We start from the raw sequence: 18,106 nt of genomic DNA, 5'->3' as shown, positions 1-18,106 counted from the left end.
CAACCTCTAGGATGAAATACCCCATTAATTCTCTGCAAAACTCCCCAGCCCGAATGTCGGTGGCCTTCTGTGTTGGCCCATTTCTCTCCTATCTATGAGGCACCTTGACAAGGAGCTGGTTCCCTTTCACGAGAATAATCGGTGCCAGGCTGCACTTCACAGCAGCATCTGTTTGGGTGATGAATGCCCTCTTGACATGTCTCGTTAAACCCCTGCAATCACTCTGACTTTCAATTACGGGCATAGCACCTTTCCTCTCTCCTCCCGTCTGATACCTTCTCCTACTCCAACTTGCTCGCTCACCTCTGCTTCCGTCTCTTTAACACCTTATCAAATCCTCTAGGTTTTCTCCACCACCACCTCCTCTTCATTTTACGATTTTTCAGCAATGAGAAAATTTGCTGCTGGAGCGTTTAACAGGTGAGCTGCATGGGAGGACGGGCCGGGGAGCTGCCTCCTTTTTTAGCTTTGCCCGGGAAGAACAGGGGAGCTGACTGGCTGCAAGGGTGCATTTGTGGGGTGTTCAAAATGGGAACTCCCGGGCAGAGTGCTGGAAGGGCAGGTACTTGTAAGTCACAGAGAATGGATTAGTACCTGCTCAGGAATTGGATGCTAGCTGCCAGCACCAGCTGGCGCTTGGAGGACCTTGGATCTATGTGTCTACAGCCCCGCTCACCTCTTCTTCCGGAGGCCGGAGCTCGTCCCTACGCCACCAAGAAGGAGAGATCAAACCTCCCGTTCCTTGGCAAGGTGGGGAGGAAGTGGGTGGGGAGAAGTGGTTGAAGGGCAGACTGATTACACCCACATACTTTTATTATGTGTCCCGGTCTTTGCAGACACAGACAGATTGTTATAGTGATGCAGGAGCCTGAGTGAGCGGCACATGCAAAGGCAGTGGGAATACAGAGGAGGCAGTGCCAATCTCTGCCAGGCGGCACAGAAAGAGGCAGGAAAGGCTTCACAGATAACACCTAAGCTGAGTGCTGAAGGACAAATAGAAGTTTTGCAGATAGAGAAGGGGGAGAGGGTACTTCAGGTGGAGAGGATTGGCAGGTGCAAAGGTCCTGCGGCAGACGATGGATGAACACAAAGGGAGGAAGGGGAGCAGAGCTGGGAGCCTGGAGCACTATTTTTGTGTAGATTTTATTCTGCTTCATATCATAGCTATTCGTTCATTTGTCTGTTTCCTCCTCTAAAATGTCAGTGCCTTGTATGGGCGGGTGGGGGGGTGGGGTAGGGTGATCTTAGCTTTATTCAGGTCAGCGTCCCCAGCTCTTAGCACCAGCCTGGCACTTAGCACAGGTTCAATAAATGGCTATTGGATTGAGTTGCATGTTTAAGATGGATGTGGGGAGAAGAAATGGAGAGAGGCAGCTTAGAGTGGAAACCAGTGCTGAGAGACACAGGCAGGACTCAGAGGGGCATGGGCCAATCCCAGTCGCTGGAGAATGGATAACAGTCAGGCGTTCCAGACGCTGTCTCCCCAGCCACAAACATCCCCTGCGTCCTGAACCATGGGGATGTGGAATTAAAGGTGACAAGCAACATTTCCCTGTGCGGTGCAGACAACGACTTGTCCCACTCTCCCTGGGGCCTGTGGGACCTGGAGGGAGCAGGGCAGACCAGAGTCCCCTGTAGGGTGGTGGGGGTCACAGGATAGAGGCTGTTTTACTCACCAGCACTGGCCGCAGCATCCACGAAAGTGCCGTCCCCCTGGTTGTGGAAGAGGAAGTTGGGCCCGTTCTCGTTGTCGCAGAAGATATCTGAGGAACTGCTGCTGAGGATGGGGCCCACGCTTACGCCCCGGCCGCCTGGGAGAGCACAGCGACTCTCACCGAGCGGCAGAAGCAAAGCCCCAGGCCCGCATGGAGGATGGGGGCCGCCTCGGAGGCCCATGACGCTGCTATGGTGATGCCTCGGAAGAGGCAGGGGTGGGGGGCGGGGAGGGGCGGATTCTGACATTCCAGATGCTTCCTGGAGCCCAGATCTGGGCTCATGGTTCCATAAACCAACGTGGAGGGTGACTGCACTGATGATGAGGCAAGTGAGGAGCAAGATGGAGTTACTTTGTGCCGAAGGAATGATTCCGTGAGCTGAGGAACACAGAGGCCACCACACAGAGCCTTCTCTTCCCTTTGGTAGCTGAATGGCACTAATCCTAAACCCATCTCTACCTGCAACATTTTGATCAAGTCACAGATTCCCTGACAGCCCCCAGCCTTACTCTGATCACACATATGCTGGTCGAGATACTGGGTGTGTTCCTGTTCTAAGGACCTAAAGAAACAGGTTCCAGCCACAGGTACAGGGATGCTTACTTTGTTTTGCTTGATGTAGGAAACAAATGCGAGCACCTGCCTGTCCATCAACAGCGATGCAGAATGGATTACGGTGCATCCGCATGACGGACTCTTCTGCAGCTACTGAAGAGACTGTGTAGAGCCCCGTGTATTGACTTGGAGGAATGCCCATGACGTATTGTTAAATGAAAAAGCAATTCGCCAGGTAATGGTATTGTGTGATTTTATTTTTATTTTCCAGAAAAAGGAAAACAAATGATACTTCTGAATATACGTGTTTGTGCAAACTTGTTTTTGAGTTTGGGGAAGAGTGGGGAAGGCCACACTCCGAGCTGTTCGCATTGGCTGCCCTGATGGGGTAGGACTAAGGGAGGGAAGGAGAGACAGTATGTTGGCCTTTTTGGGGAACGTCTGTATCGTTTGGCTTATTGTAACAAGAAGTGCTTCTGTAGTTTGAAAGGAAAAAATCCAATAAGGTGTATATTTTTTTTAAGAAAGAAAGCAAGCAAGCCAGCTCTCCGTTAGGGTTTGAAATGCCCAAGATCAATGTGGACATGTCACGAAGTCTAATCTTAAGGTGTCTTGAACAAACCACCCCCAACCAGTGAGTTTCAAATAGAGCCTTGAGAGCCTCCCCTCAGCCTCACTCCTACCCCAGCTATGGTGCAGAAAACAGCCTGACCAGAAGCAGGACATGCATTCTAGTCCCACCTTGGCTTTTTTACAAGTTGTGTGATCTCGGGCAATTTACGTTACCCGTTTAGCCTAGGTTTTTCTCATCTGAAAAATGCAGATAGTGTGACCTGCCTTTTCTATTTCAGGGCTTTTGAGAGGATCAAATGAGGTGAGAAAAATAAGAGGATCAAATGATGGTAAAGGTCTTTGTGAATCCTACAACCTTGCTACTAAGGTGTATCACCTGTGCGCTTGTTAGAAATGCAGAATCTCAGGTCCCCACCCACCCAAACAGGACCCCTGGGGGGTTTATGTGCGCAGTAAAGTTTGGAAAGTGCTGCTCTGAAGGGCTGTTCAGTACAATGAGAGCAGTTATTAGAGCACCAGCATGTGATTTTTTAAAAAAGTTAATGGGCACTCAGGCAGACCTGAGTGATGCCAAGCCAGGTGCCCTCACCAGCCCGCTTCTGGACAGGGCAGAGGTTCCCACTGTGCTAATTTGGGATGGAGGTTCTTTTGGTCCCCAGGCTCCTCCCATCCTCTGAGATTTGTCCCTGGAGGAAATCATGGGGCCTTTCTCACCTGTGCAGGTGGAGCTTGCCCACCAGGGGCCGGCTTTGGGGCCAGAGTGGGGCAAATGGCATTGCCGCAGTCATGGTTCTCCTGGTGGGGCTCCTCGTTAACACATCCTGGGCCCTGTGCCCCCCGGATTTCTCCCAGGTAATCTAATTAGCTCTCAAGGAGAGCTCAAGCCTTGTGAAAATGGAGCCACTGAATCCACAGTACTCCCGGGAGAGCCTTCATTAGGAGAGCCCAGGCGTGGGGCAGGGCGGGAGGCTTTCAGACGCCTTTCTTTTCCTAAGCCAGCAGGGAGGGTGCTGGGCTACAACCTGGGCACCTCTTCTGCCCATTCAAAGAGTGCTGCTGAGTGGCTGCTGGCAGCTGTCCCTGCCCTGGTTCTGCCAAACTCCAGCCCAGGATCAGGCTTTGGTGAGAAACCCTCGGTCTTGTCTGGGTCCCCAGCAATTCCAGGTGGGGCTCCGGGACTTGCTGCCATGCAACTCCATCCTTCTTCCACCGCTCCAGCATCCTCCAATTTCCTCTCTGCCTCTGGCTCCCAAGCTGTGACACATTCCCTTCATTTTCTACAAGGCAGGTTATTTCCCTCTTGGACAAATTTCTAAATCTTTCTAATTAACTAATTGGGTTGGGTTGAAGCCTTGCACCATTTGTAACCTGTAATTACTAGAAAATTGCCATGGTAACCACACTACTAATTAGTGACAATTTATTGCCATGGCAACTGGACCATAACAGAGATGTTACCCACACCTCTTTCTTGGCAAGTTTGCTGCACAGTTGGGGAGCAGGTGAGTCGGCAGCCGGGGAGCCAGCCTCTTGGGCACGAGCCCCAGCAGCCTCAGGATGGAGAGCCAAATGGGGGTCTGAGGCAGGGACAGCCAGTGCCTGCACCCCTCGCTGGGGCCGCAGGGGAAACTCTACTTCCAGGTCCATCATGTTAGCTCTCTTCAAACTAATAAAATCCATCCATCTTAAGTGTAGCCTGACTCTCCCACTCCCTGCCCGGTCCATGACAGAGGCCCCTTATTCTGCAAGTATCTTCTACCTGGACCTTCCCCTCCTCCCCTAGCTCTTCCCCCTAAGTCTCCCTGTCTTCTCTGTTACATCCACCCTGTCTCCTGGCCTCCTAAGGTTTAGCACACACCTTATGGGGCTACTGGGGGCAGTTAGGAACATCTTTATTTAGCCCTGGAAAATGATGTTCCAATAGGGAGTTGAAGTCCACTTTACATCAATTAATTCTTTTATACTTGAGGCAAGAACATCCTCTTGGGGGCAAGCAGTTCCCCAGTTGGGGCTGGAGAGGCACACCGGTTGGTAGGAAAGACTGGGGATCAGGAAATTCGAGCTGTGTGACCTTGGGCATGTCACTGAACCTTTCCGGACATCTGGTTTCTCACCTATAACGCGAGACTGATAATAATAATAGCCCCTTCCCAGGTTGTCATAAATATTAAGTGAGCTGGTTTTTGGAAGGTACCTTGGAAAACGTCAGATGCCACAGAGTCATTAGTGGGACTATTTCCCACCCGTTGGGTGAATAATGTCCCTTTATTTTTCCAGCACTTTCAAGCTTCAAAGGCCTCTTGTTCTGCTGCTGGGTGTGAATGCTGCTCCCTGCCCATCCCTTCCTGAAGGCTTCTCACTCTGTCCACCAGGCGGGGTGGAGGAGGTTGTGACAAGGGAAAATGCTTCCCTACGGCCCCCTCTTCCTCCTGCCACATTCTGACACCCCCTCTGATCCGCTCAGTGGGCCTGAGCCCACGGGGCAGCCCCGCTTACCCTTAAGAACTGCACCCCTAAACCTCTGAACCCCTACACTTGGGAGATGTAGACCCAAGTCCAGTCTGGGTGCAGCCAATCCCTCTCTTAGACGGCATCAGGGCAGCCCTCGGGCTTGGAGGTGGGGAAGGGAAAGAGGCTGCAGGGAGCAGGGCGTTTGCATGCTGCGGCAACTGTACAGCAGAGGGCCCAGGATGAAGAGGCAGGGGATTCGCGGTGCTAAGCAAAAGCCTCCAGGGGCTCCCCGGCCTCTGCACTTTCTCTGGAGGCAGGAACTTGGGAAGTGTGCCCTCCAGGTCTTGGTCTCCCTCCGTGAAGTGGAGGCGGGAGTGAGAAGGTCTGCAAGGCTCCTTTCAGCTCTACTTTCCAGTGCATCCTCCTGGGCCCCTCTACAGTCTGCACCATGGGGGCTCCGCGGCGAGGCTGTCAGACAAGGAACCTGGACCTGTGGGACTATTCTGCTGATTAATGATTCTAGTGGATGCTAAGGCCTGCAGGTTGCCGAGAACATCCAAGATATCGTAAAAGAATAGCAAAGCACTGGAACATGCAGGGGTGGAGGAATGGACAGTGTGTGTGTGTGTGTGTGTGTGTGTGTGTGTGTTGGAGAAGGAGGTGTGAGAAGGGCAGGATAACAGCCTAAACTTCCTGAAATTCTAACACAGAATCATACTGTGTTAGGGCTGGTGTTGCTACCCCCGGGTCCTCTGAGAGTGCTCCAGATGCTGGGCAGGGTTCCGAGGGTACTGGTGTGGAGGGTATTAGACAAGGACATTCCCACTCACCCCTAATCCCTCTGGTCTGTCCCTGCAGGACATTGAGGGAGATGGGGAGGCAGGAGAACAGGCTCCATCATTTGTCCACTGGTGGGGATTTTCAAACCTTGGGCACCTGGTGGGTACCGGAGGGAAGTCGTTCCTCTCTGTGTGCCCACCCCCCGAGGCAGGAAGGGGGCTGGAAGTAGCTGTTTCACGAGGGAGGGCAGGAAAAGGAGGGGCAGGAATAGCTCCAGTTCAGTCCCGTGTACTAGGTATCACGCACGATTCACCTCACCTCATCATTTTCTAGGTGAGGAAACCGAGGCTCAGGGAGGCATAACTGCAGCCAGCAGGCAATGGATCACAGTTGAAACCCACGTCTGAGTGACCCCAGAGCCACTCTCTCCCCACAGCATGCTCTCAAACATTTCTACTCAAGTTCCCGCTCAGCAGAAGAGGGATCTGTACTCCTGGTAAGGCCCAGAATGGCCAGCCATAGGCTTGACATTAAAAAAAAAACAACTCTCTTGTTTTAGCTGAAGAAAATGTGTACCAAGATTGCATTTGTATTCTATAACATCTGTGTTTGCTTTGAATAAAAAATGATGTCCCTCCCTGTCAATCATCTTATGCTTCTGACACTCCGTGTTTCCTGGGGCTTTGGCGGGCCTGTGGCTGTACTCCCTGGGGGTCCCGGGCCCTGGCTGAGGAGCCTGTCACTCTAGCCCTGCCTGTCCCCAGCTGACAGGTCTGGCTGCACGCCCACTGAAAGGCCAGCACTGCCTGGGAACCCGGGAGACTCTGAGGCCCCCACTCTGCCACCCCGGGTCACCTCTCTGGAGCAGCTGGTAGGGGTCCTCCAGAAGGCCTCAGCTGGGCTGTAGGCATCTCTGTCTCCTCCATTTACTTCCTGTAAATCAGATCTGCCCTCTGTTTTGTTCTACGCTGCTCCCAGCCAACAGCAAAACTCCCCACCCAATATCATAAATCCACCTTCATTTTCTTTCCAAATTTCTTCTAAGTCTTCTTTAATCACCACCTTGCAGCCTGGACAGATGCTCCCTAAAAGGGTGAGGCCAAATTGCAGAGCTCCTGGGGAGGGAGTAGAGGCCAGGGCGAGACAGGGTCCAGAGTGAGGAAGGGAAGAGAGATGGATTCCAGTGGGAACAGGGCTGAAGATGCCCACGCCTGTGCCCAGGACTGGAGGACATGCCAGGAGACACATGCAGAATACCTCCAGGGCAGGGGTTAGCCCTGCTTGCTTTGTGCTTCCCCCTGGGCTCCCTACACCCAGGAGATGCCCAGCAGAGGGTCCTGGCATCCTTCCTTCAGAACCTCAGAGGAGGGTGTTGATGTCTGCTACACTCGGTGGGTACTGCCTGTGTGCTAGGCCCTGTGTCAGGCATGCTCTATGTTTATCTCCTTTAATACCCCCCATTTTTCAGGTGAGAAAACTGAGGCCCAGAGAGGTTAATAAGTTGCCCACTGCTGCCTGGGAAGGAGGACATGGTGGAGGTAGGATCTGCACCCAGTACTCTGGCTCCAGATACTGTCCACTTAGCAGCTCTGCTCGACGGCTAGTTCAAGGTCCTCAGAGAGCCTATGGGACGTTCCGGAAATCATTCGGGGCCAGAGAGGCAGTGCAAACTTTTTGGTCCCCACCTTCCCCCACCTTGAGTTCCTGCCTGTCTCTCTCATGGGGAGAGCTACTTCTCAGGATTCCCATGCAGGGCAGTTCAGGCTCCAAGAGGCTGCAGGCAGCGGGGGTCTTGGAGAACCAGGAACCATGGGGGAGTGGCCTTCCCTCTGCTCAACTCTGCACCAGCAGCTCTGGCTGCGCCGCCCTCCAGGGGCCCTCGAGTACCCTCGAGTAGCGCGCTGGCCGCTAGATGGCACTGTAGACCCAGTAGAGCGGCGGCCGCAGGCAGAATCCCGAGTCCGGACGACATGCCTCCCCTCCTCCTCCCGCGGAGCCGGACAGCCCGGTGCGGGCTTCGCCATTGCCCGGCCTGCAGACCGGTATGCCCAGGCCAACCCACTGCTACCCTGAGCAGCCCAGGCCAGGCAGCTGTTTCAGGCAAAAAAACAAAAACAAAAACAAAAAACCGGGAGCCGCAATTAAAGTCCAGAGGGCCAGTCCCGGGGGCTGAGTTTTCGGTGGTCGGGCCCCTTCCTCTTTCACCAACCCTTTCTGTCTTGCAGGCTGGAGCAGGATTCTCAAGCTGGAGGTCATCAGAAAGGTCAGCTGGTTGTGGCAGTTTAGGCATCAGGGGCCAGGGCTCTAAGTGCTAGTTTCTCTGCAAACCTCCTGTGTGACCTTGGGCAAGTCTCTTCTCCTCTCTGGACCTGGATTTGTTCTTTTGCAAACAGGAGGTTCTCCAGGGTCTGTCTGGCAGATGGGTGTTGTGTGCCTTGGCTCCGGGGACCTGACTGCACATCTGGCCATGGCTTGCTTCCCTCACTGCTTGCGTCTCTCCCCACTCCCCAGGCCCCAGGGCACCAGCCTGGAGCTGAGCACTGGCCACGTGGCAGAGCCTCGGCAGTCAGGCGCTTACATTGGGGTCCATTCCTGGGGCTCAGGAGGTTGCTCTGGGCTAGTTTTCCAGCCATATGTCCATGTGTTGTGAACAGAGTGACGACGGGGGCTGCACGGTAGCGTTGCGGGGCTTGGAGGGCAGGGAAAGGGTGGGCTGGGAAGGCGGGCAGACGGAATAGTAACTTGGTGGGCCAAATAGGTTCTTGTCAGCCAAATGGCTTTTGGAAGTCTGCAACGCTGCTCTAACATGTCCTCTGGGCATGCCAGCTGCCCCGGCCTGCCTGCATGCTCCACGGAAGCTGCTTTCCCTTCCTTGAGCTGCCCCGTCCTTCCAGCACAGCCTGGCACAGTTGGCCGGTGCCCCTATCCCCACCCTGTGCTCCTCAGCGGTCTCCTCTTGGTCCCCTCCTTCCCCGTCCCTGGTTCCTGCCAGCCCTTCTGCCAGCCCCACCAGCGTGAACAGTGTCCCCTATATGCTCACACCCAGCCTTCTGAATTCTTTGATTCTGTGTATAACCCTCGCTCCCAGACCTTGCCTCCCTTCCAGCTCATCATTTTCAAGTGCTTCATCTCCCCAGTCTCCCCTCCTTCTCCTGCAGATCAAGGCACTTAATTGCCAAACCAGCCCAGTGCATAGAACTGAGAACTGTTCAGAAAAATTGTCTGCACAAGTCGAGGCTGAAGCTCCTGCACGTTTATTCCTTTTCCCAGGAAAACATGGTTTATTACTGACATTCAGCCTCTCTGCTGCACGTTCCCAGGCAGAGCTCTCGCGCATTCTGATGGAGCTGAGCTGTGCAAACTGTTTTATTGTCTAGCCGTTTGTTCCCACAAACTTTGTCAGACAGGTCAACATCAATCTTTCCCTCTCACTGAGGTGGAGAGCTGGCTGGAGAGAGGCATGGTAAACTCGGGAGAGGCTGTGGCAACCCTTTCTGGGTAGGGCTTTGAGACGATGCCACCACCCAGGTGTCTGGCGGCAGGGGGAATGGCCCAAATGACCCTTCAAGGATCCTTCCGGCCCCCAAATTTGGATCCAGGCCAGCTGCCACTTGGAATTCTGTAGTGTAAATTGGGATGGATATATCGGGAAGGTCAACCACTGAGGGAATTTCTACACCCAAAGTGCAGGTTGGGTGTGAGTGAGGCCAGAGTTCACGTGAGAAGCCGTGTACACCTCTGGCTTCCTGATTTTTGGCGCCCCAGACGGGAACTGGATTGCTCTGCCATCAGCAGTCTATTGGCAGATGATCAGAGTTTAGTCAGCAGCCGTGCTGGAATTAGAAAAACAGCCTTCCCTAGAACAATCTCCCTGTCAGAGACTCTGACAATAGGTCCCCCATCCAGAAAGATGTGCGGGGAGCGTGACTTCAAAAAAAGTGCTGGAGAGGTTTTGGAACAAGAACACAATTCTTTGAGCTCAGTTATCTGAGACAGGACCCAGCTGCAGGTTAGGGATTTAGCGCTCACTTCCTGGCCGCTTATGTGCAGGTAAATAATTTTACCTGCTGTTTGGCAATAAAGAAGGCTTTAAATCTCGGCCTCTGTGACTTGTCAGTTTTCTCCTACAGAACCTGTTCACCCATCATTCGGGTTACAGCAGGGAATGGGGCAAGAGGTTCCAAGGAGAGGATGATGTGGTGATGTTCTTGGCTGTCTGACGTCACCCACTGGCCCCCCCCAAAAGCCCACCCCTGCCAGATGTCTCATCATCTGGAGAGGTCGCGTGGGAAGAAGCCGTCTATGGGTGGTGGGATGGAATAAAGCCTTCATCCTCCCTCCCCAGAGACACAAACCCACCCTCTCCGGTGGTCTCTGATGTATTAGACTCAGCCTTGCGGGGTTCCAGCCCCCAGCCCCTCCAGCTCACAGCCCCCCCATGTCACTCCGCCTACCTGTGTATTTGCTGACCCCAGCCTCAGCAGCGACGTCTCTGAGCGCCAGAATGCCCCGGGAGAGGTCACTGGCCTCCGGATCCATTTCAATGAGGGCGTCAGGGCCCACATTACCGTAGGCGTAATTGGCGATGTAGATGGAGTAGCGTCCGGAGCCCTGAGGAGGAAGGGAAGGAGGGTAGTTGAGCAGGACCACGGCGCGGGGTCGGGGGGCGGGGGGCCCAGAGAGCAGCTCCCCCGCTCCTCTCGCAGGACCATAGCTCTTTCACAGGTTCGGCCTCTGCTCCCGGGGTCTGGCGTGCGTGACCTTGCACGACACAACTCCAGAGGTGCTTTTCATAGAGGCTACGAAGCGCACGACACCCCCAGAGTCCTACAGCAAAGCGGCCCCGCTTTTCCTTCCATCCTGTTCCAGAAGAACATCCCTCCCTCTCCTCCACAACCACCTTTTTATAGACAGTTTTCTAATGTGCCTTCTCCTCCAGCTGAGCTCTCTCCAGCTGCCAGCCGGGGTAGCTGCTCAATAAATATTTGCTGATTGATTGATCTACCAATTCCCATTATTCTCAGTCTCGCTCTCCCATTCTAGCTCGCTCCAGCCAAGATGACAAGCAAATTCGTGAGCCATCTCCCTGCCCCACCTCCACCCTGTACTTCTTCACTCCTCCACTTGGGTAGCTCGATAGGCTCAGCTACGCCAGGCTCCTCCTTCCCACTTCCACCCCCTTGTTTTTCCCACGTTACCAGAAAGAAATAGTATATTGCTCCTGCCTTTATAACACTGTCTCAAATATGTATGTATATTTTCCCCTTTGCATCCAGGAGAAGCCCTGGGCACCAGCTCCTCCTTGCTGTAGGCATTCTCTTCTCTAGTCCAAGACACAGCTGATGAAAGATTCTTTCCTGCCTGTTATTATAATGGTGTTTCTTCAATGGATACCTTCTTTCCCCCAAGAGATTCACACAATTTCTCAATCAGTTTTCTAGCTTTCCTCTTATCCCTTGCAGCATTTCCCTCCAATTAATCAGACAGTACATATTTCTTGAGCTCTAATGATGTGCAAGGTGCTGGGGTATAAATGTACTTAAGACCAAGTCTTTGTCCTTAGGTTGCTTATAGTCTAGTTTAAAGGAAGCTGACAAGGACCTGCTGTATAGCACAGGGAACTATACTCAGTATTTTGTAATAACCTATAAGAGAAAAGAATCTAAAAAACATAGGTATATATGTATGTATAATTGAATCACTTTGCTGTACACCTGAAACTAGCACAACATTGTAAACCGACTATACTTTAAAAGTAAAAAAAAAAAAAAAAAAAAAACGAAGGACGCTATAAACACAAAACAACCCAGGAAAAACAGCTGAATTTAAGGCAGCAAAGTGTGCTCTGTCACCACCTCTTCTCAGCCCTCTTTGCTTTCCTCTATTTCCCGTCCAATGGTCCCATGACAGCCCCTCTCACCTAACTGGTCACTTTATCCCTTCTTTGGGACCATTTTCTTTGGGGAAACTGATTAGGAGACACTTGGGTCTAACAGGTGGGTGAAGCCAAGGAAGGAGTTCAGGGTCTCCTGGCGGAAGCAGGTGCATCAGCAATTACATGTCTGATTGAGTGTGTACAGGGTTTCCTGGGTGCACAGAAGAGAGGCTCTTAACCCAGAGGAAGGGCACCTCGCCATGGGGAGTTCAGAAAAGGCTTTCTAAGAGAAGTCTTGGCCAGGTGAAGTGGAGGGGAAAGAACCTTCCAGGCAGAGATGAGACAGAGAGTGATGAATGTCGGGAAGCCACAAACAGTTCGTTCAATGCTGTCAGAATGTACAAAGCAAGGCGGGGCCTGTGGGGGGAGGACGCTGGAGAAGGTGGCCAACCTGTTCTGTAAAGACTTCTCGGCCCCTTCATTTTTGGTTCCCTGAGTCTCTAGCCTGCTATCTGGGAACCGATGCTTTACAAGTCTTTTTACTCAAAGTGGTCCCTGGACCAGCAGCATCCGTGTCACCTGGGAGCGTGTTAGAAATACAGACTCTCAGGCCCCAGCCCAGACCTGCTGAATCAGAACCTGCATTGCCACAAGATCCCCAGTGATCCCTACACAAAAATGAACTTTGAGTTGCACTGCGTTACAACATGGTTTTGTGATTAGGGGAGAACTTTGAAAGGTTCTTGCCCATCACAGGAGCTTGGTATATGTGTGTGGAATGGCTGGATGAAGAGAGAATGAATGGGGCCAAAGGGGAAAGTGCACCACCACTGTGACGCTTCCTGACCGTACCAGCTGTTAGCAATCTCATCGACAAATGGGCAATTAAGCCCAGATGAACTGAAATGCACTCTGCTAGAAATTAGGATATTTATAAAATTCATTTATACCTAGTTCCTTACTTCAGTGTATTGGGTTGACAGAAAAACATAGATGTGTTACAGTTATAGAAGACTGAAGAAATTCACATGTGAACTTGACCCAGTAATTCTGGGAGGGGGAGCTGGTTCCAGGGGAAGGAAGGTGTTTCTGCAGCTTTGCGTCAAGGGCAGTGGGTCTCACCCTGTAGCCAACCTCAGAATCACCTGGGGGGCTTATGAAAACATGGATGCTGGGTCCTATCCCCAGAGTTTCTGATTCAGGAAGCCCCAAGAATCTGCATTTCTAACAAGTTCCCAGGTGAAGCTGGTGCTGCTGTTTCAGGAACCACACTTTGAGAACCACTGGTCTGGGGCTGTCAGTCTGGATCCTAGTCACAGCTCTGTCCCAACTGGCTCTGTGCCCTTGGGCAGGTCCCTCGCCCACTTTGGCCGTATCTCCTCACGTGTTAAGTGGGAATCATAACCCCCCTGCTTCCTGGCAGGGCTGCTGAGAAGATGAAGTGAGACAACGCATGTGAAACGTCTTTGAAAAGATAAAAATGCTATATAAACATGAGGCAGAATCATTATCGATCAGGGAACACTTCTTGTAAGAGATCGGCTTTGAGCTGGATCCAGAAAGGTGGATGAGTGATGAGTCACCTGAAGATGAAGGGCAGAGGTTCTCCAGGTTTGGGACAGAGAACGGATGAGGGCTGCGAGGGGAGCGGGAGAGAACGGCACACCGTAGGGGTTGAGGCTATTACCTGGTGCGAAGCTGTCAAGCTTTAGCATAATTCAGAGTCACCTTTGGGCCCAGTTGAAACCAGGGCTGCGGGGCCCCACCCCCAGGGGTTCTGATTGGTAGGTCTGGAGGGCGGAGTGGGGTAGGACCTGAGAATTTGCATTTCTAACAATGCTGATGCTGCTAGTCTGGAGCAGGTATGCTAACAGGCCCCAGGTAGGGGTTGTGGGGCTGAGGAAGGAGGAGGTCAGACGTTGTAATAGAACCTGGGGTTAGAAATGTGTATCTGACACGGGTTTACCCGGAGGCAGGGCAGCAGGGAGGTGAAGGCATCTGATTATTTTCAGCCAGCAGGGCTCAATTCCTGCCTTTGCCTGCCGCTTACTGTGGTGACCAAGGCCAAGTAGCTTACTGCTAGAAGCCTTAGTTTCCCTACCTGTAAAATGGGGATAATGATAACATGTACCTCATAGGCTTACTTTGAGGATTCAATGAGATGGTACGTGGAAACCACTTAGCACAGAGCTTGGCATGTGGCCAGTTCAACAAGCGTTAGCTATTATTATATTATTATTGTCTTTGTTATGTTAATGTTATATTCTTAACGTTATGACTGCTCTTGTATTTTCCCATACCACACTGCATCCCTGTCTCTCAACTTCCACACCGGCATTGACCTCTCCACAGTTCTCAGGCCTCAGGGGTTGCCAAGGTGGTGGCTGGATGCAGCAAGTAGCCCCTCTCCTGGCGGCAGACCAGCTGTGTGGGCGTTTTCTAGTTCCCTGAGGCTGGGCCTGGGTAGGGAGTGAGCAAGCCACTAAGTGCCCGCCTCCTGTGCTTCTCTTTTTGCACTTCACGTGGCGCCCCCCTCCTGTGGTTAAGTGCGTTGGTGTTCAGATGACCTTGTTAGGACACAGCGAGTCTCTGTGATTAACCTTCAGGCCCTCCCACCAGTGCTGAGAAGATTCCTGCCTTAGCCGAGTGTGGCAGTCCTGGTCCTGAAGGGGTGAGACAGGGAGCCAGGAGGAGACACGGGAAGAGGCCTGGCAGCAGCGCGGCCAGGCCTGGCGCCCCCCAGAACCCCCAGTCCCCGGGGCGGCTCGCTGAGCCGCCTCCCGGTTTCCTCCCACCAGGCAGGGCCAAGTGTGGCTTCACAGCCCGGCCTGGTGCTCTTCCCGGCACCAGCTTGATAAGCAATAGTATTTATACCTGGCACCTGCCTTCTCCCAGGCCTGGAGGCCCCCGCTGTGAAGATCACGCTGAATGCCCAGTCCCCTCAGTGCCACATCAGTCCCCATCTCAGTCCCGAAAGAGTTGGCCCCCTTGTGCCTGTCCCCAGAACGGGGGCCAGAGATGCTCCCATGGAAGCTGGGCAGCAGCTGGGTCCCTGACTTAGTGAGGACTATTTCGTAAAGCCAGGGAGGGGGCGGCAGGGAAGCAGGTGACGGGCGGGATAAATCACCTCCACTCCACGCTCTGGCTCTGGCTGGTTGGCCGGGACGCACGCCCGGGGTGGGGGGTGGGCGCCCCACAGGGCAGATGGCTGCAGCTGCTCCTGCCCTCGCCAATTGGCCTTTCTACCCCGCACTCCGAGTTGAGCACCTGTGTGCCGGGTGGACCAGCCGGGCGGGAAAGGATTGATGGAGCTATGGGTTAACTAAAGTACTTGTCATTCAGGCAACCCTCCACTCACCCACCCACGAGCCACTTTGCTTGTGCCTTCACTTGTTCCATAAGTACTTATGGGGGAGAAGGCCTGATGGTGCAATGCCTGGCACATAGTAGGCACTTCGTAAATAAGAGTTGAATAAACGAATGAATGAGCACAAGGTTCAGAGCTGAGAGAGTCTGATTCATGTCCGAGCCACACCACCAATCTGTTTTGGGTCCTCAGACAGGTCCCTGCTCCAAGCTGGGGCTCAGTGCCCTCCTCTGCCCAGTGGACACAACGATGACAGCCCCTGGTTGCTGGAAAGGCCTCGGGGGAGAAAGGATGTGAAAGTATGTTAGCACCTACTACGCGTAAGGCCCTGCGGGAGCGGCCTTGGGCTCTGCCCTCGGGAGCCATGCTCTGTCCGGGGACGTCTGCCTGGGTCTCCCCTCCTGGCCAACACATCGATGTGTGCCCCCCTTCTCCCCAGGCCCCCATGTACCCCTGGACTCACCCTCCTGTCCACGCAGGCCACAGAGCGCCCGGCAAAGAGGCTGGCCACGCCGCGGGCCACGTTGACCTCGTCACTCAGGACGTCTTCCCAGCGGTTATTGCGGAACTTGAACAACTTGTCCGTGTACGTGGCCACCCCTGGAGAGAGGAGGGAAGGGAGGGCTGGTGGCCGGTGCGGCACCTACCGCAGGGGCTGGGGCCACAGGTGAACAGGTCGCCTGCGGCACGGTGAGCGCTTAGGCAGCTGCGACCCCTCTCCTGGGGACATGCAGGGATTCTCAGTTGAGAGAAGAGACTCTGAGGCTTATGAAAATGGTCGGCCCAGCCCTCAGGAACTTGGGAGGCCGTGTGCCCACTCCTGGTGCTGAGCTGACCCTCAACACGGGGTCTTGGGGCCTGGAGCTGACCCGGGATCTCGCGGTCTGCACTGCGCTCCTGCCGCGCCACGAGCACGACCCTGGGATTGCCAGTATTTCACGCCCAAACTCAACCAAGGACGTCTCTTTCTCCAGGAGCTGCCGCCCACATTCTCTGCTGAACCACAGGACCTGATCTGGGTCTCAGAAGAAATGGTCCGGGCTGGCGGGTGGGTCTCTAAGTCCAAATCGAGGAAGGGGCTGGAAGTTGAGCTCTGACAGGTGTGTCACCAACACTCCAGGAAAACTGGATGGCAGTGGGGTCGGCACTCCGATGGGGTGAGGGTTTGTGGAGAGGCAATGGGCGCAGCCTGAGGGGAGCAGGTGACGCGGTGGTCGGGAACTCGGGGTTCAGAGTAAACGGGGCTGAGTCTCAGGCTCGGTTCTACCGAGATTCTACTTCTGGGCTCTAGTTGTTGACTTCGGGCAAGTCTGAGCCTCAGTGTCCTTATCTGGAAATGGGGACAATAACAGCTGCATTCCAGCTTAATTCAAGGGGTGAATGAGATGATGCACCTGAAAGAGTTAGCACGGCGCCGCCCATCCCCCAAGGGGTTGGAGGTCGATTATTCCCGTTCATAGACAGGGGGACCCTCTGAGGTGCTTCCGGGACCTCAGCTCTGCACTGCAGGGGTGCGGTGAGAGTGAGTGTGGGGAGAGTGAGTGTAAGAGTGAGTGTGAGGATAAGTGTGTGAAAGTGAGTGTGTGGGAATGCACAGGAGTGAGTGGGTGCGTGAGAGTGAGAATGTGAGTAAAAATGAGTGTGAGTGTGAGATCGAGTGTAAGAATGAGTGTGAGAGTGAGTGGATGAGTGTGAGTGTGTGCGGTGAGGGCTGTGCACAGGAGGCTCCTCAGGTGGCTTTGCCTGGGAGAGGACCAAGGGTGTGCTCTCCGAGTGGCCTCACACAGGCACCTCCTAAGACCCCGGGGACACTCAGGGGCTGGCGTATCGTCTGCGGGGCCTGGAGCTGGCCTTCGGGATGCTCCCCGGACTCCAGGGAGCTGGCACGGGGGCAGAGCTGTGCCACTCTGCCTGGCCCTCCCGGCGGCGCAGAGGAGGAGGGGAAGGCCCTTTCCCAGCAGAGCGGAAGGCAGATCCAGGGGTCCTGCTGGCGTCTATGGGGTGGGGCTTGGGCTGAGGAGCCGCAGCTGGGGTCTGCACAGAGCTGCCTGGCTTGGGAGGGTGGCCCACGGGGGCCGCTGAGGAGCCTGATCTGGACAGAAGCGCAGGTGCCGACTCAGAGGGCCTGAGCCTGTGTCCAGCTCTGACTCCTGTTTGCTCGGGGCCTTGGCCGGTTCCTTATCCTCTCCGCAGCCTCGGTTTCCTCATCTGAGAGTTGGGGGTGACGGCTGTGCCTCCTCCCTCCCAGCATCGCTGTGGGAACCGCAGGGGAAAACTCTGGGGCCCCGGGTCGGCACGCGGGGACTGTCCTCTGGCCGCTCTGTGCCACCCCGGGCTCCCGGGCCCTCGTCGCAATCCCCGGGGACCAGATGTGTCTAGAGATTGAGATTCTTTTCCTTTCACGTGTCAGAAAGGCAACACAGTGCGTCCACCGTTTATTACATAACAGCCCCATCAGGGACCGGGGCAGCACCCTGTAATTAAACACATTAATATTTCTGCAGTGAAATATACAAATAGTCACACTAGGTGGGATAAATATAGCCCATAAATAGCTCACGTCAGCTCAGGACAGGTTTTGCTATCAATTCACTTTCCCACGAACTTAAAAAAAGCACTTGAGGCTTTCAGAGCGTTCTGGATTTCAGGACTGCGGAAAAGGGACTGTGGACTGAGACTGCCATCCTCATGCCTGTTCCCGAGGCAGTGGCAGCCTTGTCATCGCCTTCTGACGCCTGGGGGGCCTCCGAGGACGGCACTGCAGGCTTCCGGGTGCCCAGCTTTCACAAC

General features: G+C 54.1%; 1 protein-coding gene across 5 annotated transcripts in view; it reads right to left on the bottom strand.

Annotated features, from left to right (window-relative positions):
- The window catches only part of CRTAC1 (cartilage acidic protein 1), a 156,264-nt gene that overhangs the window by 44,905 nt on the left and 93,253 nt on the right, over positions 1 to 18,106 (bottom strand). For all 5 annotated transcript variants that reach the window (XM_060034328.1, XM_060034329.1, XM_060034327.1 and 2 more), the window contains exons 4-6: positions 15,780 to 15,916; positions 10,529 to 10,685; positions 1,677 to 1,811 (exon numbers count right to left, since the gene is read on the bottom strand). In XM_060034328.1, coding sequence (XP_059890311.1) covers positions 1,677 to 1,811; positions 10,529 to 10,685; positions 15,780 to 15,916 — 429 coding nt within the window. The remainder of the gene's footprint in view (positions 1 to 1,676; positions 1,812 to 10,528; positions 10,686 to 15,779; positions 15,917 to 18,106) is intronic.

The sequence above is a fragment of the Delphinus delphis genome, chromosome 16 (assembly GCF_949987515.2).
Source record: "Delphinus delphis chromosome 16, mDelDel1.2, whole genome shotgun sequence".
Lineage (NCBI taxonomy): Eukaryota > Metazoa > Chordata > Mammalia > Artiodactyla > Delphinidae > Delphinus > Delphinus delphis.
The sequence above is the reverse complement of the archived record's forward strand: the minus strand, read 5'-3'. Positions and strand labels throughout refer to the sequence as shown.